Genomic DNA, 22831 nt, shown 5'->3' with positions numbered 1-22831 from the left:
TCTTTCTCTCAGTGTTATATCCCGTATTTTGCACATTCGGATAAGTTGAGATAATTGTGACTAGCAAGAGATAAGGCAATATTTTGATCTTATTTAATACATAAGTTGTTCATGAAAATATTGATGTGGAAATATTGAGGAAGGTTAAGGGCAAAATTGGAAATTTGGAAAAGTAGTTTCATGAATTACAAAAATTAGCCACGGAAAAATTGGGCTTGGAAAAAAAAAAATGAGCCCAAAGCCTAAGTGTGGCCGGCCAAGGCATGGGCCAAGGCCCACTTGGGAATTTTAATCCAAGTCAATAAAAGGGATGACTACTATTATTATCATCCCATTTCAAGAACCTTGAAGAAAAAGAAATTTGAGAGCAAAGGAGATAGGGGTTTAGGCCAAAGAGAGAAAAAGAAAGAAAAAGAAATATTGAAGCCAACTATCTTGATCCAAAAAAATATATTCTTCTTGTATTCCTACTAATTCAAAGACCCTCTTTAACATGGTATAATTGTTGAAGCAAGAAAGCTACTCTTGGTGGCAAGTTCAAAATTTTAGTCAAGTGGAAAGTTGAGGGAAAAGGTAAGAATTCATATTCTTTTATATGTTATGGAAGGTTTATGTATGTTGTAGTAAGTAGAATTGAATGAAAATCATGGAAATAGTGTGTGTTGTGTGTGGCCGTGTGGGTGTGTGTGTTGAATGGTGGCCGTGTGGTTGTTGAATGGTGGAGGAGAGGTGAATTAATTTTATTTAATATGTTAGTTGTGTTGTTGTTGACTTTATAATGCAAATGAAGGTTTAATGGTTCAAGTCGGCCGTGAAATTGGTTGTGGGTTGTTGTAGGAAATAATGCGATTTTAATATGGTTTTATGTAATTGTGAGAATGAAGTTGCTAAAGTATGAATTGTTGTTGTAGTTTATGAATTTGGAAGAAGAAAATGTGTTGTTGTAGCTTTTGTTGCATTTGTAGAGTTTCGGGTGGAATAGAGTTTAGTTGGATCGTTTTGAATGTTGTGTGAGTTACTAATGTTAGAATATATTCTAAATTGATTGTTGGTATTGTTGAAATGATTGTTGGTATGGTTGTTGATAAATTTGGCCGAGTTGAATTCTCGGGGTTGTTGTATTTACAGGGGAGATGCTGCCGAAATTTCGGTAGATTAAGTGTCGGCTTAGAATTGGACTCCTAAGTGTTTATGGCTAATGTTTGGTATATGTTAATATTGTTGTAGATCTTGCGAAGCCAAAGACTTAAGTTCAGATTAGCGTAGGAAGCGGGCAAGGTATGTGAGGCTTACCCTTTCTTTCTTTTGGCATGATCTTTATGGAACGAACAAATGACGCATATGTATGATTGCAAAGAAATTCCTGTTCTTAGAGCCACTAGGATGGCTAATATCCTTGGTTTCCATAAGCTGTTTCATATGATCTTGATGCGTATTTATGTTGTCCGAAAATCTACCTGATATGTTTCCGAGTCTTTCTATGATTCTTATTTACTTCTGACATGAGTACGTTCGATATAGTTGAACTTATTGTATGGTTAAATAACGAGATGAGCATAAAGAGTTTTGTCCCTAAAAGAGTTCTGTAAGTTTCAATGACCCTAATTTTCGAAAAAGGTCTCGGATTTGCTTTGAAACGTTCGCAAAGAGAGTTCTGTAGGTTTCCGAATGACATTCGAAAGATAATTGATATGACTAAAGTTTTGATTTTTCAAGTGATAGCATGTTTGATTATTCCAGCGAGTCTTTGATACATTTTGATACGAACATACGGTTCCAAAAACTTTATTCGATTTGATCCATAACGATATCTGAAAGGTACTTGATATGTTTGTTGCTTCGATTTCCCAAAAATAGCTTCTGAAACGCTTGTAGAAGGTTCTGTACTTCAAACGCTCATAACTTTCTTATACCAAGTCGGATTGATCCGAAACTTGTTTCTGAATCTTCAGATGTCAGTAAGTGTACGTATCTATCGAGTCTGGATTTGTGTGTATATGGTTCCGCACTACTCCGTTCGTGCAAGCCTCAGTATGTATTTCACTGCGCCCCGGGCCAGGTTATGTTATCGTGCGTCTTCCTCTGCATTGTTCACCGCGTCCCTCTCCCTTGCGGGCCGGGTTCTGTTATATGTACATCTGTATATGATGATATGACGATATGGGGATGGCGGCCAGGATGGCATATGATGATTCTGTCCACCGCGTTCCGCAATAGAGGGCCGGGATCTGTTATGTGCATATATGATATATGATTTTGACTTGCATTGATGATTCTGTTCACCGCGTCCCTCACTAAAGGGACGGGTTCTGTTATATGCATATATGATTTATGACGTCGATATATATGATGACTCCATTCACCGCGACCCTTACTAGAGGGCCGGGATCTGTTATATGTATATGGATACAATGACAAAAGATGTCGGCACACATGATTTGTGTTTGGAAAGTAAGTATTTTGATACTCTGGATGGTTTACTTATTTTCTGTACTTTTCTGATATATGACCTCGGTATGCGTGATCTACGTTCGGAAAACAAGCACCTTGGTTTTCTGGCTAATGTACTTACCTTTTGTACCATTGTTTCAGTTATGTTTCTGTTTTCTGTATTTCATGCCTTACATACTCAGTACATATTCTGTACTGACCCCTTTTCTTCGGGGGCTGCGTTTCATGCCCGCAGGTACAGACGTTCGTTACGGTGATCCGTCAGCCTAGGATATCCGTTCTACTGTTTGAAGTGCTCCCTTGATCCGGAGCCATACTTTTGGTACAGTTCCATCTGTTGTGTATATTTATGTATGTGTGACTATTCAGGGGTACGGCGGGGCCCTGTCCCGTCATATGATTCTGTTGTCTTTCTTAGAGGCATGTAGACATGAATGTGGGTCATGGGTCGTTTTGTCCGGATATGCTAATATGGTTTACGTCTGGCATTTCTCTAATCTACAATAATCTGATCGGTTTGTGTACTATGTTATAAGTAACGATATAAGTGATATGTTGCTTAGTTTGCACGAAAGTCCTTAATATGTTAAATACAAGTAAATTTTCGTTAGTAAGTATGTACGAGTGCCCATCTCGGGAACTAGTCACGACCTACGGTGTTGGGTCGTGACAAAAGTGGTATCAGAGCGGTTTATCCTCGGAATGTGTACAGGCCGTGTCTAGTAGAGTCTTGTTTATCGGTGTGTTGTGCACCACATCTATAAACAGGAGGCTACAGGACATTTAGGGTGTTACCTTTCTTTTGATCTTAGATCGTGCGATAGAGCTGTACTATTAGGATGATTTCTTTCTGACCGAATGTTATGTTTTCAGCGATGCCCCCGAGAAAAGCGACAGCTACCCAGAAGGGCAAGTCAGCAGCAGTTGGAGAGACTAGCCAGGCCCAGAGAGTTACCAGGGCCCGTGCCCAGACTATGCCCGAGGTTATGCCCCAGTCAGCGGGCTCTGCTACGCCACCCTTATCAGAGGAGCCTAGAGCAGCAGCCACTGCCACTATGGATCAAGAGGCGGATCGTCCATTAGCTCCAGAGGCTCCAGCGCCCGAGCCACCAGCTCCTCAGCTAGGAGCAGAGGACAGGGCGATGAGAGATGCTGTACAGTTATTGACGAGGCTAGTAACAGGGCAGGCTCGCAGACGCGGGCTAGAAGGTGATGATGTGGATAGACGTGACAGTTTGAGGGTTCGTGATTTCTTGACCTGTAATCCCCCAGAGTTCTACGGGTCCAAACCCGAGGAGGATCCCCAGGACTTCATTCGACAGATGCAGCGTACGCTGAGATTAGTCAGGGCTTCTGAGAATGAGTCTGTCGAGCTGGCTTCATATAGACTACGTGATGTAGCGGTTAATTGGTATGAGTCGTGGGAGCTGTCCAGAGGCGAGGATGCTCCTCCAGCTGTGTGGGACGAGTTTACAGCAGCCTTTCTCGGCCATTTTTTGCCGCTCGAGATGCGGCGAGCGAGGGTTGACAGATTTTTACGGCTGAGATAGAGGGGCAGGAGTGTTCGAGAGTACAACCTAGAGTTTGACTCCCTAGCCAGATATGCACCCACCATCGTGGCTGATATGAGTGACAGGATGCACCGATATGTGATAGGGTTGGATGACTACCTGATTGATAGTTGTATGGCGATGGCATCTCAGTCCGGGATGGATATTGCACGGTTACTGGCATACGCACAAGGTATGGAGGATCGACATAGGGGGCGCCAGCCCGATAGGGATTGTGATAGGAGACAACCCAAGAGGGATAGATCAGCTGGTTATTCTGGGGAGTTTCGAGGCGGGCAGCCTCAACAGCATACTAGACAGTCTTCTCAGTCAGCGCGAAGAGCACCCCCACAGTCCACTGGTGGGAGATTTGATAGTACCGGATAATCAGGAGCTGGACAAAGTTCCAGGGGTTCAGGTTCGCAAGTGAGCAGAGATTTCAGTCAGTCAAAGCCACCCATGCCTTGGTGTTCTTACTGTGGGAAGCCTCACCCAGGAAAGTGTTATCGTGCTATGGGTGCCTATTTCTTTTGTGGCCGTCAGGACCATGTTTTGAGAGAGTGCCCGTTTAAGAATGGTTCCCGTGGTTCAGCCCAGCCCACTGGGTCAGTTGCTGGTTCATCTTCCCCTTCTATAGCTATGCGGCCGACACCGGCAGGCCGCGGTAGAGGTCGAGGCGGAGCTCCCGGTTCTAGTGGTCCTTCGAACCGCTTATATGCTTTGGCCAGCCGACAGGACCAGGAGGCGTCACCAGAAGTGGTTACATGTATACTGTTGATCTTCTACTGAAATGTATATGCATTGATAGATTCAGACTCCATTTTATTATATCTTTCCCCCGATTGCTAGAAGAACTGGGATAAAAACCCGAAATTGATAGGATCGTTTGAGATAGTCAAACATACAGATAAAAAGTGAATGTTGAGAATTTAAAAGACTAACTCGGTAGTTACATAATCAGAAAAATAAAAGACCCTCTCTAAATCGAAGTGGGACCCGCTACGAGAACTTTCCGGAAATCGTTAAAGACCCCGACTTGCCCTAGATTATGTGAAAAAGGTCGTGTGGGAAAGTGGGTGCAATTATACCAGCATTAACGCATCGAAATGCATTAGAGTTTTAAGGTTAAGCGTGCTAGGGCCAGAGCAATTTTGGGATGGGTGACCCCCCTGGGAAGTGTATCAAAATTTCCACAAATCTAGTTATAAGAGACAAATGGGAAAATTGGGATAACCTAAAGGAAATTAGAATCTACAGAGTGATTAGAAACCTTAAAGAGGTCGAGTAAGCTAAGGCAGACCAGATTGGTGGAGAGAAGAAAGCACAACGCAGCTTTGGAATCAGAGTAAGTTTGAATAGCGTTTGGAAGTATTTTGTAAGAAAAATGGTAGTAGACATATATGTATGCATATGACATCCCAGTTATGACTGTATCGATCGATAGATGAATCCTAGCAACCAGTGTTGCGATGTGTAGAAGACACTAACTGAACGAAATTCAAGAGACAAAGTGAAGGGTATGGTATAGATGTTATGAAATAAACTGATACTTTAATAAGTTGGTAATAGGAAACCAATTGAATACGAGAACGTAGTTAACGAGGAGATAGACATGACAGACTCCGCGATGGAGGAGCCTTAATTGAAGAAGATCGTAGAAAAGCGATAACCACTTAAAGGGCATAAGCTTATACAGACCCTCTTAATAAATTGGGGGGGGGGGGGGGGGGGGGGGAGAACATATTAGACCTAAAATGAACCATGACAATTCAAGCCCCAGAAAAGGAGACTTATTAGCTCGGAGCCAGAGTTCAGGGTATGTTGATATATCGTAAAGGGTATGAAAGGACGTAGAAATAAATTCACAACGGGTGTACGATGAGGTAGATATAGGGAAAATATGGAAAACACGTAGAGAGGATGCATTATGCTGACACAAGCCTCGATATTCCTTGATCATGGTTTTGATTCCCCATACCGAGTAGAACTTGTGTGGTACCTAGATATGTAAAGGTGTGCCCAAGAGGGTAATAAAGAGAGTAAAAAGAGTATATAAGCTAAATCCACAAGGTCAATGAAGAGGATAACAGGTCCAAAGGACGCCTCGGATGCCAACTGTTATAATGAAGGTATACGCTATGGAGTTGTAAAAATAATTAACATGAAGTTATTCCCAATTATAATTATATGGAGTCCACGCCGGAGAGGCAACAAAGAATGACGATTGAAGGAACGATCACCAATCCAAGGAAGTTACAGACAAGTATATTGGCATTGAGGGATGTAAGGGAAGGAAACGAGGAAAAGTTATGGCAAAAAAAAACCAGAGATGTTGCGAGCTAAGAAATTAACTGAATTCGAATCATGAGTTGTCATGAGTATAGTTGGACTGCGCAGGATTAGGAATGGCAAAGCAATATCCTGTATATACGTTTTGGATACTAATAAACTGGCCTTGGAGAGGAACATAACCATTATGCTCGTTAGCGACAAAGTCATGATTGGATAAACACTTAGAATGTAAAATTAGAAAGGGGAAGTTCAATTTGAGATATAATAGACCTTATTAAATGGTCCGTACCAAGTCACCCATGAATCAGAGGTATCACCGAATTAGAAATGGTACATCCAGTCTTCCACGTGCCTATGCTTCGCAAATGTGTTAGTGAACCTTCCCAAGTGTTTCATGTAAGTGATATCTAAGTGACAGAGAAGCTATCATATAAGTAATAGTCTGTGTCCATAATGGATGGGCAAGTGAGAAAGTCATATGCCAAAGACGTGGTTCCGGTTAAAGTATTGCGGCCAAACAATAATAGAGAGGAGACGATCTGGGAAGCCGAAAGAAGAAATGAAGAGGAAGTATCCCAAATTGTTTTCTACGCTACAGACAATCTAAGGTTCTAAAACGGATATGTTAAAAGATCGTATGTGACAATTATAGAGGAGACCTCCCCGAAGTATTATAATATATCATGAGGCCAGTTTAACATTCGAGGACGAATGTTTTAAAGGGGGGGGGGGGGGGGGGGGGGAGGATGTTATATCCCGTATTTTGCACATTCGGATAAGTTGAGATAATTGTGACTAGCAAGAGATAAGGCAATATTTTGATCTTATTTAATACATACGTTGTTCATGAAAATATTTATGCGAAAATATTGATGAAGGTTAAGGGCAAAATTGGAAATTTGGAAAAGTAGTTTCATGAATTACAAAAATTAGCCATGGAAAAATTGGGCTTGGAAAAAAAAATGAGCCCAAAGCCCAAGTGTGGCCGGCCAAGGCATGGGCAAAGACCCACTTGGGAATTTTAATCCAAGTCAATAAAAGGGATGACTACTATTATTATCATCCTATTTCAAGAACCTTCAAGAAAAGGAAATTTGAGAGCAAAGGAGATAGGGGTTTCGGCCAAAGAGAGAAAAAGAAAGAAAAAACAAATTCTTGAAGCCAACTATCTTGATCCAAAAGAATATATTCTTCTTGTATTCCTAATAATTCAAAGACCCTCTTTAACGTGGTATAATTGTTGAAGCAAGAAAGCTACTCTTGGTGGCAAGTTCAAAATTCTAGTCAAGTGGAAAGTTGAGGGGAAAGGTAAGAATTCATATTCTTTTATATGTTATGGAAAGTTTATGTATGTTGTAGTAAGTAGAATTGAATGAAAATCATGGAAATAGTGTGTGTTGTGTGTGGCCGTGTGGGTGTGTGTGTTGAATGGTGGCCGTGTGGTTGTTGAATGGTGGAAGAGAGGTGAATTAATTTTATTTAATATGTTAGTTGTGTTGTTGTGGACTTTATAATGCAAATGAAGGTTTAATGGTTCAAGTCGGCAGTGAAATTGGTTGTGGGTTGCTGTAGGAAATAATGCGATTTTAATATGGTTTTATGTAATTGTGAGAATGAAGTTGCTAAAGTATGAATTGTTGTTGTAGTTTATGAATTTGGAAGAACAAAATGTGTTGTTGTAGCTTTTGTTGCATTTGTAGAGTTTCGGGTGGAATAGAGTTTAGTTGGATCGTTTTGAATGTTGTGCGAGTTACTAATGTTAGAATATGTTCTAAATTGATTGTTGGTATTGTTGAAATGATTGTTGGTATGGTTGTTGATAAATTTGGCCGAGTTGAATTCTCGGGGTTGTTGTATTTACAGGGGAGATGCTGCCGAAATTTCGGTAGATTAAGTGTCGGCTTAGAATTGGACTCCTAAGTGTTTATGGCTAATGTTTGGTATATGTTAATATTGTTGTAGATCTTGCGAAGCCAAAGACTTAAGTTCGGATTAGCGTAGGAAGCGGGCAAGGTATGTGAGGCTTACCCTTTCTTTCTTTTGGCATGATCTTTATGGAACGAACAAATGACGCATATGTATGATTGCAAAGAAATTCCTGTTCTTAGAGCCACTAGGATGGCTAATATCCTTGGTTTCCATAAGCTGTTTCATATGATCTTGATGCGTATTTATGTTGTCCGAAAATCTACCTGATATGTTTCCGAGTCTTTCTATGATTCTTATTTACTTCTGACATGAGTACGTTCGATATAGTTGAACTTATTGTATGGTTAAATAACGAGATGAGCATAAAGAGTTTTGTCCCTAAAAGAGTTCTGTAAGTTTCAATGACCCTAATTTTTTAAAAAGGTCTCGGATTTGCTTTGAAACGTTCGGAAAGAGAGTTCTGTAGGTTTCCGAATGTCATTCGAAAGATAATTGATATGACTAAAGTTTTGATTTTTCAAGTGATAGCATGTTTGATTATTCCAGCGAGTCTTTGATACATTTTGATACGAACATACGGTTCCAAAAACTTTATTCGATTTGATCCATAACGATATCTGAAAGGTACTTGATATGTTTGTTGCTTCGATTTCCCAAAAATAGCTTCTGAAACGCTTGTAGAAGGTTCTGTACTTCAAACGCTCATAACTTTCTTATACCAAGTCGGATTGATCCGAAACTTGTTTCTGAACCTTCAGATGTCGGTAAGTGTACGTATCTATCGAGTCTGGATTTGTGTGTATATGGTTCCGCACTACTCTGTTCGTGCAAGCCTCAGTATGTATTTCACTGCGCCCCGGGCCAGGTTCTGTTATCGTGCGTCTTCCTCTGCATTGTTCACCGCGTCCCTCTCCCTTGCGGGCCGGGTTCTGTTATATGTACATCTGTATATGATGATATGACGATATGGGGATGGCGGCCAGGATGGCATATGATGATTCTGTCCACCGCGTTCCGCAATAGAGGGCCGGGATCTGTTATGTGCATATATGATATATGATTTTGACTTGCATTGATGATTTTGTTCACCGCGTCCCTCACTAAAGGGACGGGACGTCGATATATATGATGACTCCATTCACCGCGACCCTTACTAAAGGGCCGGGATCTGTTATATGTATATGGATACAATGACAAAAGATGTCGGCACACATGATTTGTGTTTGGAAAGTAAGTATTTTGATACTCTGGATGGTTTACTTATTTTCTGTACTTTTCTGATATATGACCTCAGTATGCGTGATCTACGTTCGGAAAACAAGCACCTTGGTTTTTTGGCTAATGTACTTACCTTTTGTACCATTGTTTCAGTTATGTTTCTGTTTTCTGTATTTCATGCCTTACATACTCAGTACATATTCCGTACTGACCCCCTTTCTTCGGGGGCTGCGTTTCATGCCCGCAGGTACAGACGTTCGTTATGGTGATCTGTCAGCCTAGGATATCCGTTCTACTGTTTGAAGTGCTCCCTTGATCCGGAGCCATACTTTTGGTACAGTTCCATCTGTTGTATATATTTATGTATGTGTGACTATTCAGGGGTACGGCGGGGCCCTATCCCGTCATATGATTCTGTTGTCTTTGTTAGAGGCCTGTAGACATGAATGTGGGTCATGGGTCGTTTTGTCCGGATATGCTAATATGGTTTACGTCTGGCATTTCTCTAATCTACAATAATCTGATCGGTTTGTGTACTATGTTATAAGTAACGATATAAGTGATATGTTGCTTAGTTTGCACGAAAGTCCTTAATATGTTAAATACAAGTAAATTTTGGTTAGTAAGTATGTACGAGTGCCCATCTCGGGCACTAGTCACGGCCTACGGGGTTGGGTCGTGACACTCAGTCACTTGCTCGCTTGGAAATCTGAGTGATTTATTATTTTATTGTTGCATACAAGAAAGCATTCTTGAAGCAGCTAGGTAAATCCATCTTCATGTGTTAGGTCTTATACATTTTTTAGGCTAAGGTTAGTCATATTTGTGTGAATGACAGCTCAAAGAAAAAAAAAGACAAGGAAGGGAGGCAACCATTATTTTTAGAGCATTGGTCTGGCCTTCCAGAATCCTCGAGAGGCTGTTGAAGGTCCGTATACATTTTATTTCGTTTAGTCATGAATTTAATCCTTTGCTATGTCAGGAAGTACAAAGAAATTATTTGTTCTTAATGCTATTATGCATAGGAGAGTTCATTTTTGGTTTATAGAATCTGGTGGGTTTACTTATTGTTGAAATGATTCAGATGCATCTTTATTTGCTTGCTTTTTGGTGGATGCTGCTTGTTCAATATCTTAGTTATTTAGGCTCTTTGCGTGCGTGTACCTGCTTTTCAGGTGTTCGACCTATTGCTTCACTTGAATTTGGCCATATTCACACCTGATATGAATCTTACTGTGTCACATATTATAATTAAAATCAACTGTATAAGACTCTAGACAATAGTATTTCAAGTTCACAATCTAAATAATGCTACCTAATCTATACATGCTACCTAATCTATACATGTAACTCTTATTTGTTTCAAGTTGACTATCTACTGGAAGAACTATAAGGCTGCTGAAGTCATGTTGAAGTAGCATTTGTTTTATTGCGTCGTGAGTATTTAGTTGAAATACCATATTTGTAACTTTTTTCTGTTTGTTTCCAACATGTAGATTGGCTATGATGCTTCCCAGTTCATTGGACCACTTATTCTAAACCAACTCTTACAGGTAAATAGCAATGAAACATTCTGCAACTTGATAGTTGTAAGGGCTTTTATCTGGACCCCTCTAGTGGCTTGAGAGAGATGGTTTACCTATATCTTCTGATATCATTTTAGTTTATATTTGCTTTAATGACAAGAGTAGTTGTGGATTGGTGATGAAGTTTTATAACTGCTAACAAGTTTTAGGTTCCATCTTTCTTTAATCCTTTTATACATGCACCTTTAAATTTTTTAAAATGTCTCCACCAAAATTATCATGTATTGGCCTTTGGAATGCAGCAGTAAGTACGAAATTTGTGATTATGACAAGAAGTGGGATAGAGGCCAGAATCTTGATGATAGGATATGCAAGGAGCACAATTTATTATTTAAGTTGGTGCTTCATGTATTGGAGGCCAGTAGGGATGTAATAAGGATATCCTTATTTGTTCTGATCGTGCAGCAGGCTTGCGTGAGGTGTGGTTCCATATTAGTTTTTATTTTGAATTTATTGGAAAAGTTTAGAACGGATTAGCAACTCTCTAGAAGCCTGAGACTACCAATTGGTTATTTTTATTTTGGTAATCATCATTGTTATCTTCTTTTTTTGCTATGGTTGAGGATAAATCTTATTTTATAAGCTTATAAGAAAAATCTTATTGTATACTCTTTAAATTACAATTCAATTAGTTTGTACTTGATATGCATTGACACATCCTTGGTGCCAGGAACCAAGATGAATTAATATCTTCCCAAAATTGGTTATATTTCTCCTTCATTGTTTACATTTCTCTGACGTGCATGATCAGGTTAACAAAGATAATTGTGATCATGATATGCAAATCAGCCTATATAAGTGGTAGTTTTCAATAGAAACATGTCCATGCTTGACATGATAATGTTTGGAGATGATCTGATTTGATTTCAGTCTTATTCTTTTTTCTTTTAAAAATTTCTGACATCTGATCACTGTCCCTTGTATCTCCATCCAACAGTCTATGCAACGAGGTGATCCAGCATGGATAGGCTACGTCTATGCATTCACGATTCTTATTGGAGTGGTATGACTTCTATGCCAACCTGTGGACACACCAAGATACTGACTTATGCTCTATTCTGGTCTCTGTGTATTTGATTATTTGAGAAACTGTCTTCAGACTGCTTGCACTGGACTTCACTCTCAAAAAATAAAACCTTATGCAGTGGAAACATCAATCAAACTAGCATGCTTAATGGTCCTAGTACCCTGTGTTTGGTGAACCTATAGTCAGACATTGATATGTAGCTGCCATATGTTTGTGGCCTTTTTGGTCTGGCTTAAACTAAATTGTATGCAAATAGCTGGGGGCCACATATCTAAACTGCCTTTCTTAGCGGAACCCCCACCCACAATGTTCTTTTCACCCATATATCAAAATTACCATTTCTTCCCTTTTTTGAAAATTAATATTCTTTTCGCCTATTCATTTGACACCTACTGAGAGTGTGACTAGAATCTTATTAGTTTTTCTTTAAATTAATTTTAGTTAACTTTCTTCTTCCCTCGCCTTCTGGCTGGTGCTTTTCTATGTAACTGTGATTCTGACACTATTTAAGTACAAATTCTCTTCTAGGTGTTTGGTGTTCTCTGTGAAGCTCAGTATTTTCAGAATGTCATGCGTGTTGGATTTCGCCTAAGAACTACTTTGGTAATTCAGATTCCTTCTATATTCTATCATCCTCTCTTATTTCTAGTGTTTGGCCTAGGTTACATCTAGAGGTGACATAAATTCTTGTATTGTTGGATTATGTAACACAATCAAAATATATCACCCACCCTCTTCATCCTTCTCTTTTTCCCTTTTCTGTGCTCCCCCTTCACTACATATGATTGTTTTGCTGGGTTGACATTAGTGCCTTTCTTATTTTTCCAGCAAATGTGTCAGTCACTTCATACTATTTGGTCAGCTCCTCTTCGGATTATTGTTGCTTTGGTTCTTCTTTACCAGCTATTGGGGGTTGCAGCACTTCTTGGTGCACTTATGTTGGTTCTTATGTTTCCAGTACAGGTAAGGAGCTTTGCTTTTCCTCTTCTCACTTAAAACATTTGTCTAGAAGATATTTCCTGGAAAAGACAAAACTTTAAAGTCTTTCTCAACTGAAAGTTGCATAGGCATTTGTATACAAAACTGTTTTATCTCAACATCAGATTAAAAAAAATGTGGGTTGTATTCTGTGGTTTCACATGCATCATGTGTTTTTGATTGGAAAAATGATGTATTCCAAGCTGTCTAATACATGATTCCACATAAAGAAGATCTTGAAGGAAACGTATAGACATCTTGTGTAGCAAAATGTAATTTTCAGTTCATTATTTATTCATACATATTTCATGTTTCACTATCTAACCAAACAGAATAACCTAGTTAGCTAGTTAATCTTGTTATAAACATCTGAGACAAGATATTTAAACTAAAGTTTTTCAGAATTTGATAGTTTTTTCTGTTGAATACCTAATTTAAGTTGGTTGCTAATTTTACCTTTTTATTTTAGAATCAATATCAACATTCAAAGGCGGAGTTTCTTCGTACTCAGCCACCCGACACACAACTGACAGAAGAACAAATGGAGGAAAGGTGGCTTCAGAGTGTTGGTGGTCACACTAGTTTAATGTTTTGTGGATGTTTGCAAAGGTTGTGAAGTAGTTTAATGTTGTGTAGATATTTGCAAATGTTGAAGTAGCTTAATGTCTCTTTGGAATGTTTGAATGACGTTTTGATTCAACTTTGAAGTAGTTTCGAATTGAATTTGTCGTATTGTTGGTTGTAATATATGTGTTTGTTGAAGTAGCTTAATGTTTTATGTTTTTCAGTACTTTGGTGAATTGTTGGCAGCTATTTGAGCTGGTTTTAGTTGAATATAAAATTGTTTCATCTTGACAGGGGGCGGCTGGAATAGCAGCTGGATCCTACCAATTTTTTTGCAGAATACCGACCTCATGTGGTCGGTTTTCTACAAAATTTTCCAAGAAATTGCAAATTACCGACCTCATGAGGTCAGTTTTATGCATAATATTCCCAGAAATTGCAAATTACCGACCTCATGAGGTTGGTTTTATGCAAAATATTCTCAGAAATTGCAAATTACCGACCTCATGAGGTCGATTTTCTGCAAAATTATCTATAGAAATTGCAAATTACCGAGCTCATGAGGTCGGTTTCTGAAAAAATTTCCAAAAAATTACAAATTATCACCTCATAAGATCGGGTTTCTGCAAATATTTTGAAAAAATTATAAAATATCAATTTCACGACGACGGAAATCTAAAACAATATATCATATATTCATATAAATTACCAACCTCAGGAGGTCGGTAAACTCATATCATTATATTATTAATATAATTTACCGACCTAATGAGGTCGGTATTTTATTTAATTAATACCCGGCTAAAAAAACATTTCTGACCTCATGAGGTCGGTTTTTTGCGACCTCATGAGGTCGGTAATAATTCCGACCCACTATTTTCTGACCTGATTTTGAGGTCGGTTTTGAGGTCGTTTTTTGCCCAAAACTGACCTCATGAGGTCGGAAATTGCCATTTGTTTTTGTCGGAAAATCCTCTTTTTTAGTAGTGGGAGGGAGTACTTGTTTAACACCAATTGCATCTCAAGGAGGCACGGAACAACTTCCTCACCCGTATGCTCTAGCTCAAGGACACCATTTTTCAGGGAGTCTCCTAACTTTTGCTTTAATCATATAGTTACATTGAGGACAATGCAACATTTTAAGTTGGGGGAGGATTTATCTTGATAGATATTTTTGCGATAAGGTGTGTATGTCATGATGGATGATAACTTGGTAGTTTCACTTTTTTTTTCATTATCAGCTTCTTTAACATTTGCTAGTTAATTTTTGTTTTTAATAGTAATATCTTTGGCTTTTCTTTGTGCTGCGGTTTTTTTCCCGAGGATGCTAATTTTCTTTTGAACCGGGTGTGTATAGGTAGATTTTGGTGGTGTGAGTTGTGATTTTTTTCCCTTGGCCAACTTGTGGCTTGCTTGGTACCAACATGATTTAAACCATGGCAAATGAGTTCTTGAAAGAATGTTATTTTTATAGAAGTGATGTTTCTTGTTGTGACCTTTAGACTCAATTTTTGGCTCTTATGCATGAATTAGTCTCTTTAGGCTATGAATGACTTTTTGAGTTCATTTGTTTCAATTGGATCTTGGATACATATTCTACTTGAGTTTTCATGTTCATGTGTGGTAAGGCTTATTTGCCAGTTCTTTTTGCATATCTTGTGGTCTAGAACTTGCCCGGAATGTGTTTCATGGCGAAATTATAGGTTACACTTTGTTTGAAAAATGATGTTAGGCCTTCTTTGGATCGTTTTGCCTTAAAATCCTCCCCCTGCATATTTTTCCTAGTCAACCCCTAGTAAGCCTTTAACCCTTTCTTTGACAATCATGTTACAAGCTTTAACCTTTTGTTCTTTATTGATCTATCTTTTGGCATCCCACCTCCCTAAGTGCTTTCAAAGTGTAAACATAGGCTAAAAGCCTAAGTTTGGGGTGACGGTTGGAAAAGTTGTGATGTGGAAGTTGCTTAAAAAGTGAAAGGGTAAAACAAAAATAGAGAAAAAAATAGAATCTTCCTTGTTAGCTTGAAATCAAACAAAAGAAAAAAAAAAGAGGGGGGGGGGGGGGGGGGGGGAAGGATGAATAAACTAGGTGGTGAAATTGAAAGATGACGAAAAGGGTGAGAAAAAAAAAGTTTAAAGGAAGTTTGCTTTTATTGTTGAAAAACTGTAGTGCTTAGGGAGGTTGAGTCACTATTTCCAAACTGTGCCCCTACCATAACCAAAATCCTACATTACAAATCTCTAAATCCTAATTGATTTTGAACCAAGTTTTTCTAAATTAGTGGAGAAATACATGAAGGGAAAGCCTATGGTTCGACATGTATGCATTAGAGAGAGTTACTTCTTTCCATTTTAGATCCCACTTCTGTTTTGAATTGCATTTTTATGAGTTGGGATTCTCTCTTGATTGTGAGGGCACATGAGAATTTGAGTTGTGAATTTGGTCCATTTTCCAATTGAAAAGAGTGAACAAAAGAAAGTTGTTTTGTGACAAAGAGACAAATTTTAAAGCTTTAGATCATGACTTAATTGCTACTTTAATTAACTTAGTGTTTAAGCACTTGACATGGAATGAAATTCTTGAGAACTTGTTGGTGATTCATGTGTCTTGGATTAATTGTTGGTACCAATCAAAGTCATGTGCTTGTGCTTAAAGTGGACCTTTTTGACTTGGTATGCTAGTGCACTATGAGCTTAAATGTTGATTCCTTTGAAGGAAATTGTCAGTTTTGATTTGCTTGAGGGAAGCAAAGTTTTAAGTTTGGGGGTTTGATAAGTTGGTAATTTACCAACTTATCTCTTCTTTAATCTTAGATTTTTACTATGTTTGACTGAAAACGTAGTGCATTTAATGTCGTTTACTTCCTTTTTACAGGTTTTTTGTGATTTAGAAATGAACGGGAAGAAATCAAGTGAAAACAAGTCAAAAAGAGGTCAAATTGAAGAAAATGAAAAAAGTGACTAAAACTGCAAAAAGGGCCAGAACTAAAATTTCAACAATAAGGGGCTGTTTTGGTCTAATTTTGATTGGAAAAATTTTCGGACTATAAAACTTGAGAGAAAATATCTTCATCTTTGGCCATTCATACAAGTCTTGGAGAGCTAGGGTTCTTGCACCCATACTTGAGGATTGAAGATGACCCTCCGGACCTCATGGAATCGATGAAAATCAGAATAAGGTCTGTCGCAAAAGTCAACTATTGGTCAAATACTTTCACTTAAGGATTCTAAATCCTTCAGTTTTCACTGGAATCGCTAATAGGCTCGGGAATTGGTCAACAGGGGTAAAATGGTCAAAAGACACATAATGACCTAATGGGTCGTTACATTAGATACTAATTAAACAACCGTTCGTCCTCGAACGAACAAGAAAGGAAACAAGAGGAAGGGTACCTGATTGGGTGAAAAGCTTGGGATATCTGCTAAGCGTATCAGACTCGGTCTCCCAAGTAGCCTCCTCGACTGGGCGATGCTTCGATTGGACCTTCACTGAAGCTATTTCCTTTGACCTCAACTTTCGAACCTCGCTATCTAAAATGGCAATAGACTCCTCCTTATAAGAAAAGTTCTCATCAAGCAAGACCGAATCCCAACGAATGATGTAAGAACCATCCCAATGATATTTCTTCAGCATATACACATGAAATACCGGGTGAACACCCGACAAACCTGGAGGTAAAGCCAACTCACAAGAAACCTCCCCTACATGGCTAAGAATCTCAAATGGACCAATGAACCTAGGACTGAGCTTGCCCTTCCTCCCAAACCTCATCACACCCTTTATGGGTGAGACTTTCAACAGAACCTACTCCCCAACCATGAACTCAAAATCTCGAACCTTCCGGTACGCATACTCCTTCTGTCTACTCTGAGCCGCTAAAAGCTTGTCTTGAATCACCTTAACCTTATCCAACGACTCTCTCAAAAGATCGGTACCTCACAGCCTCACCTCAAAGGCATCAAACCATCCAATAGAAGATCGGCATCTCCTCCTATAAAGAGCCTCAAACGGAGCCATATCAATGCTCGAGTGGTAACTGTTGTTGTATGCATACTCGGCCAAGGGTAAAAACTGGTCCCAATGACCACCAAAGTCGATTACACAAGCTCGGAGCATATCCTCAAGAAGCTAAATTGTCCGCTCAGACTGACCATCTATCTGAGGGTGAAAAGTTATATATTGAGATCTAATCGAGTACCCAACTCGGCCTATAAAGTCGTCTAGAATCAGGACGTAAACTGAGGGCCTCTATCAGAGATGAGAAATAGGAACTCTATGCAAACGAACAACCTCACGTATATAGATCTTGGCCAACTTCTCTGCAGTGTAGGTAACCTGAAAGGGGATGAAATGAGCATAGTTAGTCAGCCGATCAACAATAACCCAAACTGAATCAAACTTGCCCAGGGTCTTCGGAAGACCCACAACGAAATCCATGGCAATCCTCTCCCACTTCCACTCGAGAATGGGCATCCTCTAAAGCACGCCACCAGGTTGCTGGTGCTCATACTTGACTTGCTGACAATTCCCACACTTAAATACAAATTCTGCAATATCTCTCTTCATCCGACCCCATCAGTAGTGCTGTCTCAAATCACGATACATCTTGTTAGCACCAGGATGAATAGAATATCTAGAACTGTGGGACTCCTCCAAGATCGTCCTAATAAAATAATCAACACGGGGAACGCAAACACATCCCTTGATCCTCAAAACTCCCTCACTATCAATCATGGCCTCCTTGGCATCACCACTCAAAACCTTATTATGAATCTTGCACAACTTAGCATCCTTAAACTACTTTTCCTTAATTTGATCCAGAAGCGATGATCTCACCTCGGCACAAGCCAAAACTCTACTCAGATATGAAATATCAAGTTGCACATGACTGTTAGCCAGAGTCTGAAGCTCCATGGCTAAAGGACGCTCCGAAGCAATCAACCGAGCCAAACTGCCCATACTCACTGACTTCCTACTCAAGGCATCTGCTACCACGTCACGGACTTACCAGTGGCCTCGAAATATCCAACGGAGGTCTAATTTACCAAGTCAACTCCCAAAACGGATAAAATCACGTTTCCAACCAAGTACCCAAAACGCAATCAAACGCCTCGGGAACTGAACCATCCATCCCACCAAGTCATAAATCACCCTTCGGACCTCATGGAATCGACCAAAATTCAAAAAAGGTTGGTTTACGCAAAAGTCAACTATTGGTCAAATACTTTCACTTGAGGATTCTAAATCCTTCAATTTTCACTGGAATCGCTTATAGTCTCGGGAATTGGTCAACAGGGGTAAAATGGTCAAAATACACATAACGACCTAACGGGTTGTTACATCCTTTTAAAATGGTTAAAACTGAAATTAACAAATCAATTTAAGTGATAACCGTGGTTCTAATTGAAAAGGCCTATTGTTTTCTACAATTTAATTACGGTTAAAATTGAAATTGTTGATTTTATTTTATTTATGTGATTAATTGAGGTCAAAATTAAAATGATTAATTAGTTGTTGCATTCTCAATTATGGTCAATTTTGAAATAAGTATTTAATGGTGACACTTTAATTATGGCTACAATTGAAATGCTTGATTTAAATTGGGATTTTAATTAATGGCCACATTTGACAAGAATTGGCATTCATTATACATACATATATATATATATATATATATATATCCAGAGACCCTTTAAACTCGGCTAGGCCCAGTCCAAGAAGGACCAGACCCGGCCCAAGCCTCACCTATTCTACGAACAAGTATACCAAATGACCCCTATAACGTTTCATTTTATAGAAATGAAGGGTTCCATACCCTAACGCCGCCACCCAATTCCCTTTCTTTCTTCGATCATCAGCACCATAAATGGAAAATTCTTCACACACTTTTGCTTTATGCAGTCGTTGCATGGTTGTTTTGAGTAAATCAATTAATGTTTTACCTGCTCTCCATCATAGTGCAATCAAACATAGTAAAACCCCATTCTCTCTCTTCTACTTTTATGTATTCTACGACCAACAAGGATGAATTCCTTAATTAATTATCATTTTGCTCTGGGTTTTCAATGATTTCTATTGGTTTTCAAAAAACCACAAGGATTCAAGATGAAACCCTCAAAAACCTACAAGTCCCACATCGGTTGGTACACTGAAACTTGGGATTTTTGTAGCCTATATAAAGGACCTCCTAATCTACACACACAGAGAAAAGTCTCTGAAATTCGAGAAAAGTTGATACAAGTTTTTTTTTAATAGAGCAAATAGTCTCCAATTTAATTAGGGTTTTAGCTTTAGCTGAAACCTTTAGCTAATTGGGATTTTTAGTCTAAAAAATTCTTTCTTTTTGTGGCTGAGTCTCAAGGTTGAAGAGTGCAAGGATCTCCAATTTCAATTCTCGACAAGGTTGCACAAAGAAGAGGTAAACCTCTTTCCTTTTATTTATTTTAGTATTTTATATGTTTTTCCTTGTTATATGTTTGTGTGATTTGTGTATGCTTGTTAATATCTGTGCTTAGTTTAGTTTTGTTTGGTTAGTTTAGTCTAGCATTAATTGTTTAGATAGTTTTAGCTTAATAGCTATATGTGTTAATTTAGTCAAGTTAGCATGACTATGATGCTCTGTTTAGTTTGAGTAGTATTTAATCATGTGATCTGTTTATTATTTGTTAGTTCACTAACATGTTTATGATTGGTTTGAATACTATTTAATTGCATATATGTTAGGTTAACCTAACTACTAGTAGGTCTTGTATGCTTTGAGTGTTTCATTTGTGATTAGTTTAGTTTAGTTAGTAATTATTGGCATGTCTATTTAGTTAAGTTTAGTTTAGTTTGATTTAAATGTTGTTTAACTAATATGTGTTATATTAATCATCAACATGTTTATATTTTAGCTTAATCCTTGTCCAATAAGTAACTAGCCCAATCATTAGTATATTGTGCAACTTAGATGTGGTTTAGGTTGTAGTTAAGGATGTGTTTTCTTAAAGTGATTCCAAGAATGTTAAGTTGAGTTCCTATTGCTGCTTTAACTATGTGTTTGTTCAAGTAGTCCTAGACTATCAGCATGCTCATAAGTATTTTTCTATGCCTTATTAGATTTAACTGTTGTCTGATAAGTTGTTTAGCATGTTTATGCTTATGTAATTAGCTATGTATGTGCTGGACTGGTGTATTTTCTTAGCCTATTTTAACTCAGAACTGATTTAGTTTCCATGTGTAATCAACATGTAAAGCCTTTAGTCAACTTAGCATGTGAGTTAGTTTACTTGATTCATGGTTTTTGTCACGCCCCAAAACCCACCCTAGACGTGACTGACATCTAACGTCATGAACAACATCAGAAGAACCTAAAAGATGCAATAACAATATTTGAACCCGCCAGGTTCAATATTCCCCTCCAACAGTTTATAAAATAAATGTACCAAATCATGAATATATGAATTAAATCAGCGGAAGTCTTTATTCATCAAATACTTAGTCAAACGTAATAAGGTGCCCGAGAGTTAATCAATAACTCAACAACTACCTACAAGAATGTATACTATGGAGCTTCTAAGATAAAGGAATAATAGTTTGACTCGTTGGGACGCAGCCCGGAAAACTAATAATGAATAAATAAATAAATAAATAGGGTGTCCCACGAATGAACGTGTGGGCTCACCAAATCAGCAGCAACAACAAGTCTTTCCTAAGCGCCTGAAGTATCAACAACCTACTCTTCTCTGTTACCTAACATACCAGCAAAAACAACAATGGTATGCCTGAGTACTTCATGCTCAGTGAGTGCCTTGGGGACAACAAGTAATACGAAAATAGATTACAATAATGCGTAAAGAAGTCAGTTCTGAAAACCGTATAAAATCAGTGTAAAAAAACAGTTATTCAACTGGTGTATCTCAATAAGCATTATCAAAACCGATTAGGAAGCCTCTTGTCAATTGCAACTTTCAAATATACCTTTTAAATTGGTCAATATTGTCAACAACAGTTCCATTAAAAGATAGGAATATCACACTTGCCGATATAGGCCCAAAAATCAATCATAACGAAGGGATGACCTTTTGAGGTTCCCTAATCTAGCAGCGCATCACCCCGGAATATGAAATTCAACGGTGGCTATCCTTCCTCCCGAATAGCTAGGCATAATCACACCCCAGGTAGCGAACCCGGAAGTGGCCCCTCTTCCTCCCGAATGGTTAGGCATTATCACACCCCAGGTAGCGAACCTGGAAGTGGCCACTCTTCCTCCCAAATGGCTAGGCATTATCACACTAGGATCTATAGTGGATACCCTTCCTCCCGAGTAGCTAGGCCAAACACAACAACAAAGTTCATAGCATAGAAGTCGATTCACAATTTGTCTCAAAGTATGTCACACCATCAGGTAGCATTAAAGTTCATTATGCCATATTATAAAGATAAATCATTTCAATGAATGTCTTGAAAATGTTTACACTTCTTTAACCATGATTTCAATGTCATAATTCATCATGAAAACATTAATACCAATCCTTAGCCATCATTATTGATTATCTCTTATAGAGGAAAAACGATTATGATTTCATATACGTATATAGAGGATAATACAATCAAGGTTTAATGTGGGTTTTCCCCCCCACGCACACCAACCATAATAAAGGCAAGGAATAGAGTTCAAAAGCCTGAAAAGTTCGCCTTTTTATTCAATAAAGAACCTTTAAAAAAGAGATATACATCCAAAACAAGTTTCAAAAAAGAGACATACATTGGAAGAAGGTTTTCAAAAGAGAAATACCTTAATTCCCGCTCAAGTGTACTTCCCACAATCCAACAATTATTCTACAATAGTTTTAGATAGGAGAGATTAGAACTCTAACCTATTTCCACCTATAACCCTTCTTACCAACGAAAGCTATGGTTTTCATGACTAGAACGTTTTCTTTAATACTTCATGAATCAATCATGGATTCTAATCCCATAGGATACCTACGCTAGTCTAAACCCTTTCAATAACATCAGAAAAATCAAGGATCATACCTTTTTGACGGAATCTCAAAGTCTCCAACGTTCCTTTCTTTTTCTTTTTCTTGGGTTTCAAGAATCTAGGGTTTTTGTAAGATGAACTAGTGTTAATTTGGTGTTAGATTGATGAAGTAATGATGGTAATTGATCAAAAACTTACCTTATATGTTTTGGAGAAACCATATGGTTGTTTCCTCTCAAAAAGTCGGCCAAAATGAAGTGGCAATGAATGT

The 22831-nt window shown here is 38.4% G+C and overlaps 1 protein-coding gene across 2 annotated transcripts; it reads left to right on the top strand.

Moving 5' to 3' along the window:
• The first annotated feature begins 8276 nt into the window (after positions 1–8276).
• LOC132636087 (ABC transporter C family member 2-like) lies at positions 8277–13818 on the top strand. 2 transcript variants are annotated; one of them, XM_060352762.1, is made up of 8 exons: positions 8277–8306; positions 9688–10368; positions 10937–10993; positions 11269–11445; positions 11964–12029; positions 12582–12656; positions 12882–13016; positions 13501–13818. In XM_060352762.1, the coding sequence occupies exons 5-8, from the start codon at positions 11967–11969 to the stop codon at positions 13645–13647; spliced, it is 420 nt and encodes a 139-aa protein (XP_060208745.1). In that variant the 5' UTR covers positions 8277–8306; positions 9688–10368; positions 10937–10993; positions 11269–11445; positions 11964–11966; the 3' UTR covers positions 13648–13818. The 2 variants fall into 2 exon arrangements, with proteins under 2 accessions (XP_060208745.1, XP_060208744.1); XM_060352761.1 differs by lacking the exons at positions 8277–8306; positions 11269–11445 and having other exon boundaries at positions 9714–10205; positions 10279–10368.
• Positions 13819–22831: the final 9013 nt, after the last annotated feature.

Source organism: Lycium barbarum, chromosome 4, assembly GCF_019175385.1.
Source record: "Lycium barbarum isolate Lr01 chromosome 4, ASM1917538v2, whole genome shotgun sequence".
NCBI lineage: Eukaryota > Viridiplantae > Streptophyta > Magnoliopsida > Solanales > Solanaceae > Lycium > Lycium barbarum.
The sequence above is the reverse complement of the archived record's forward strand: the minus strand, read 5'-3'. Positions and strand labels throughout refer to the sequence as shown.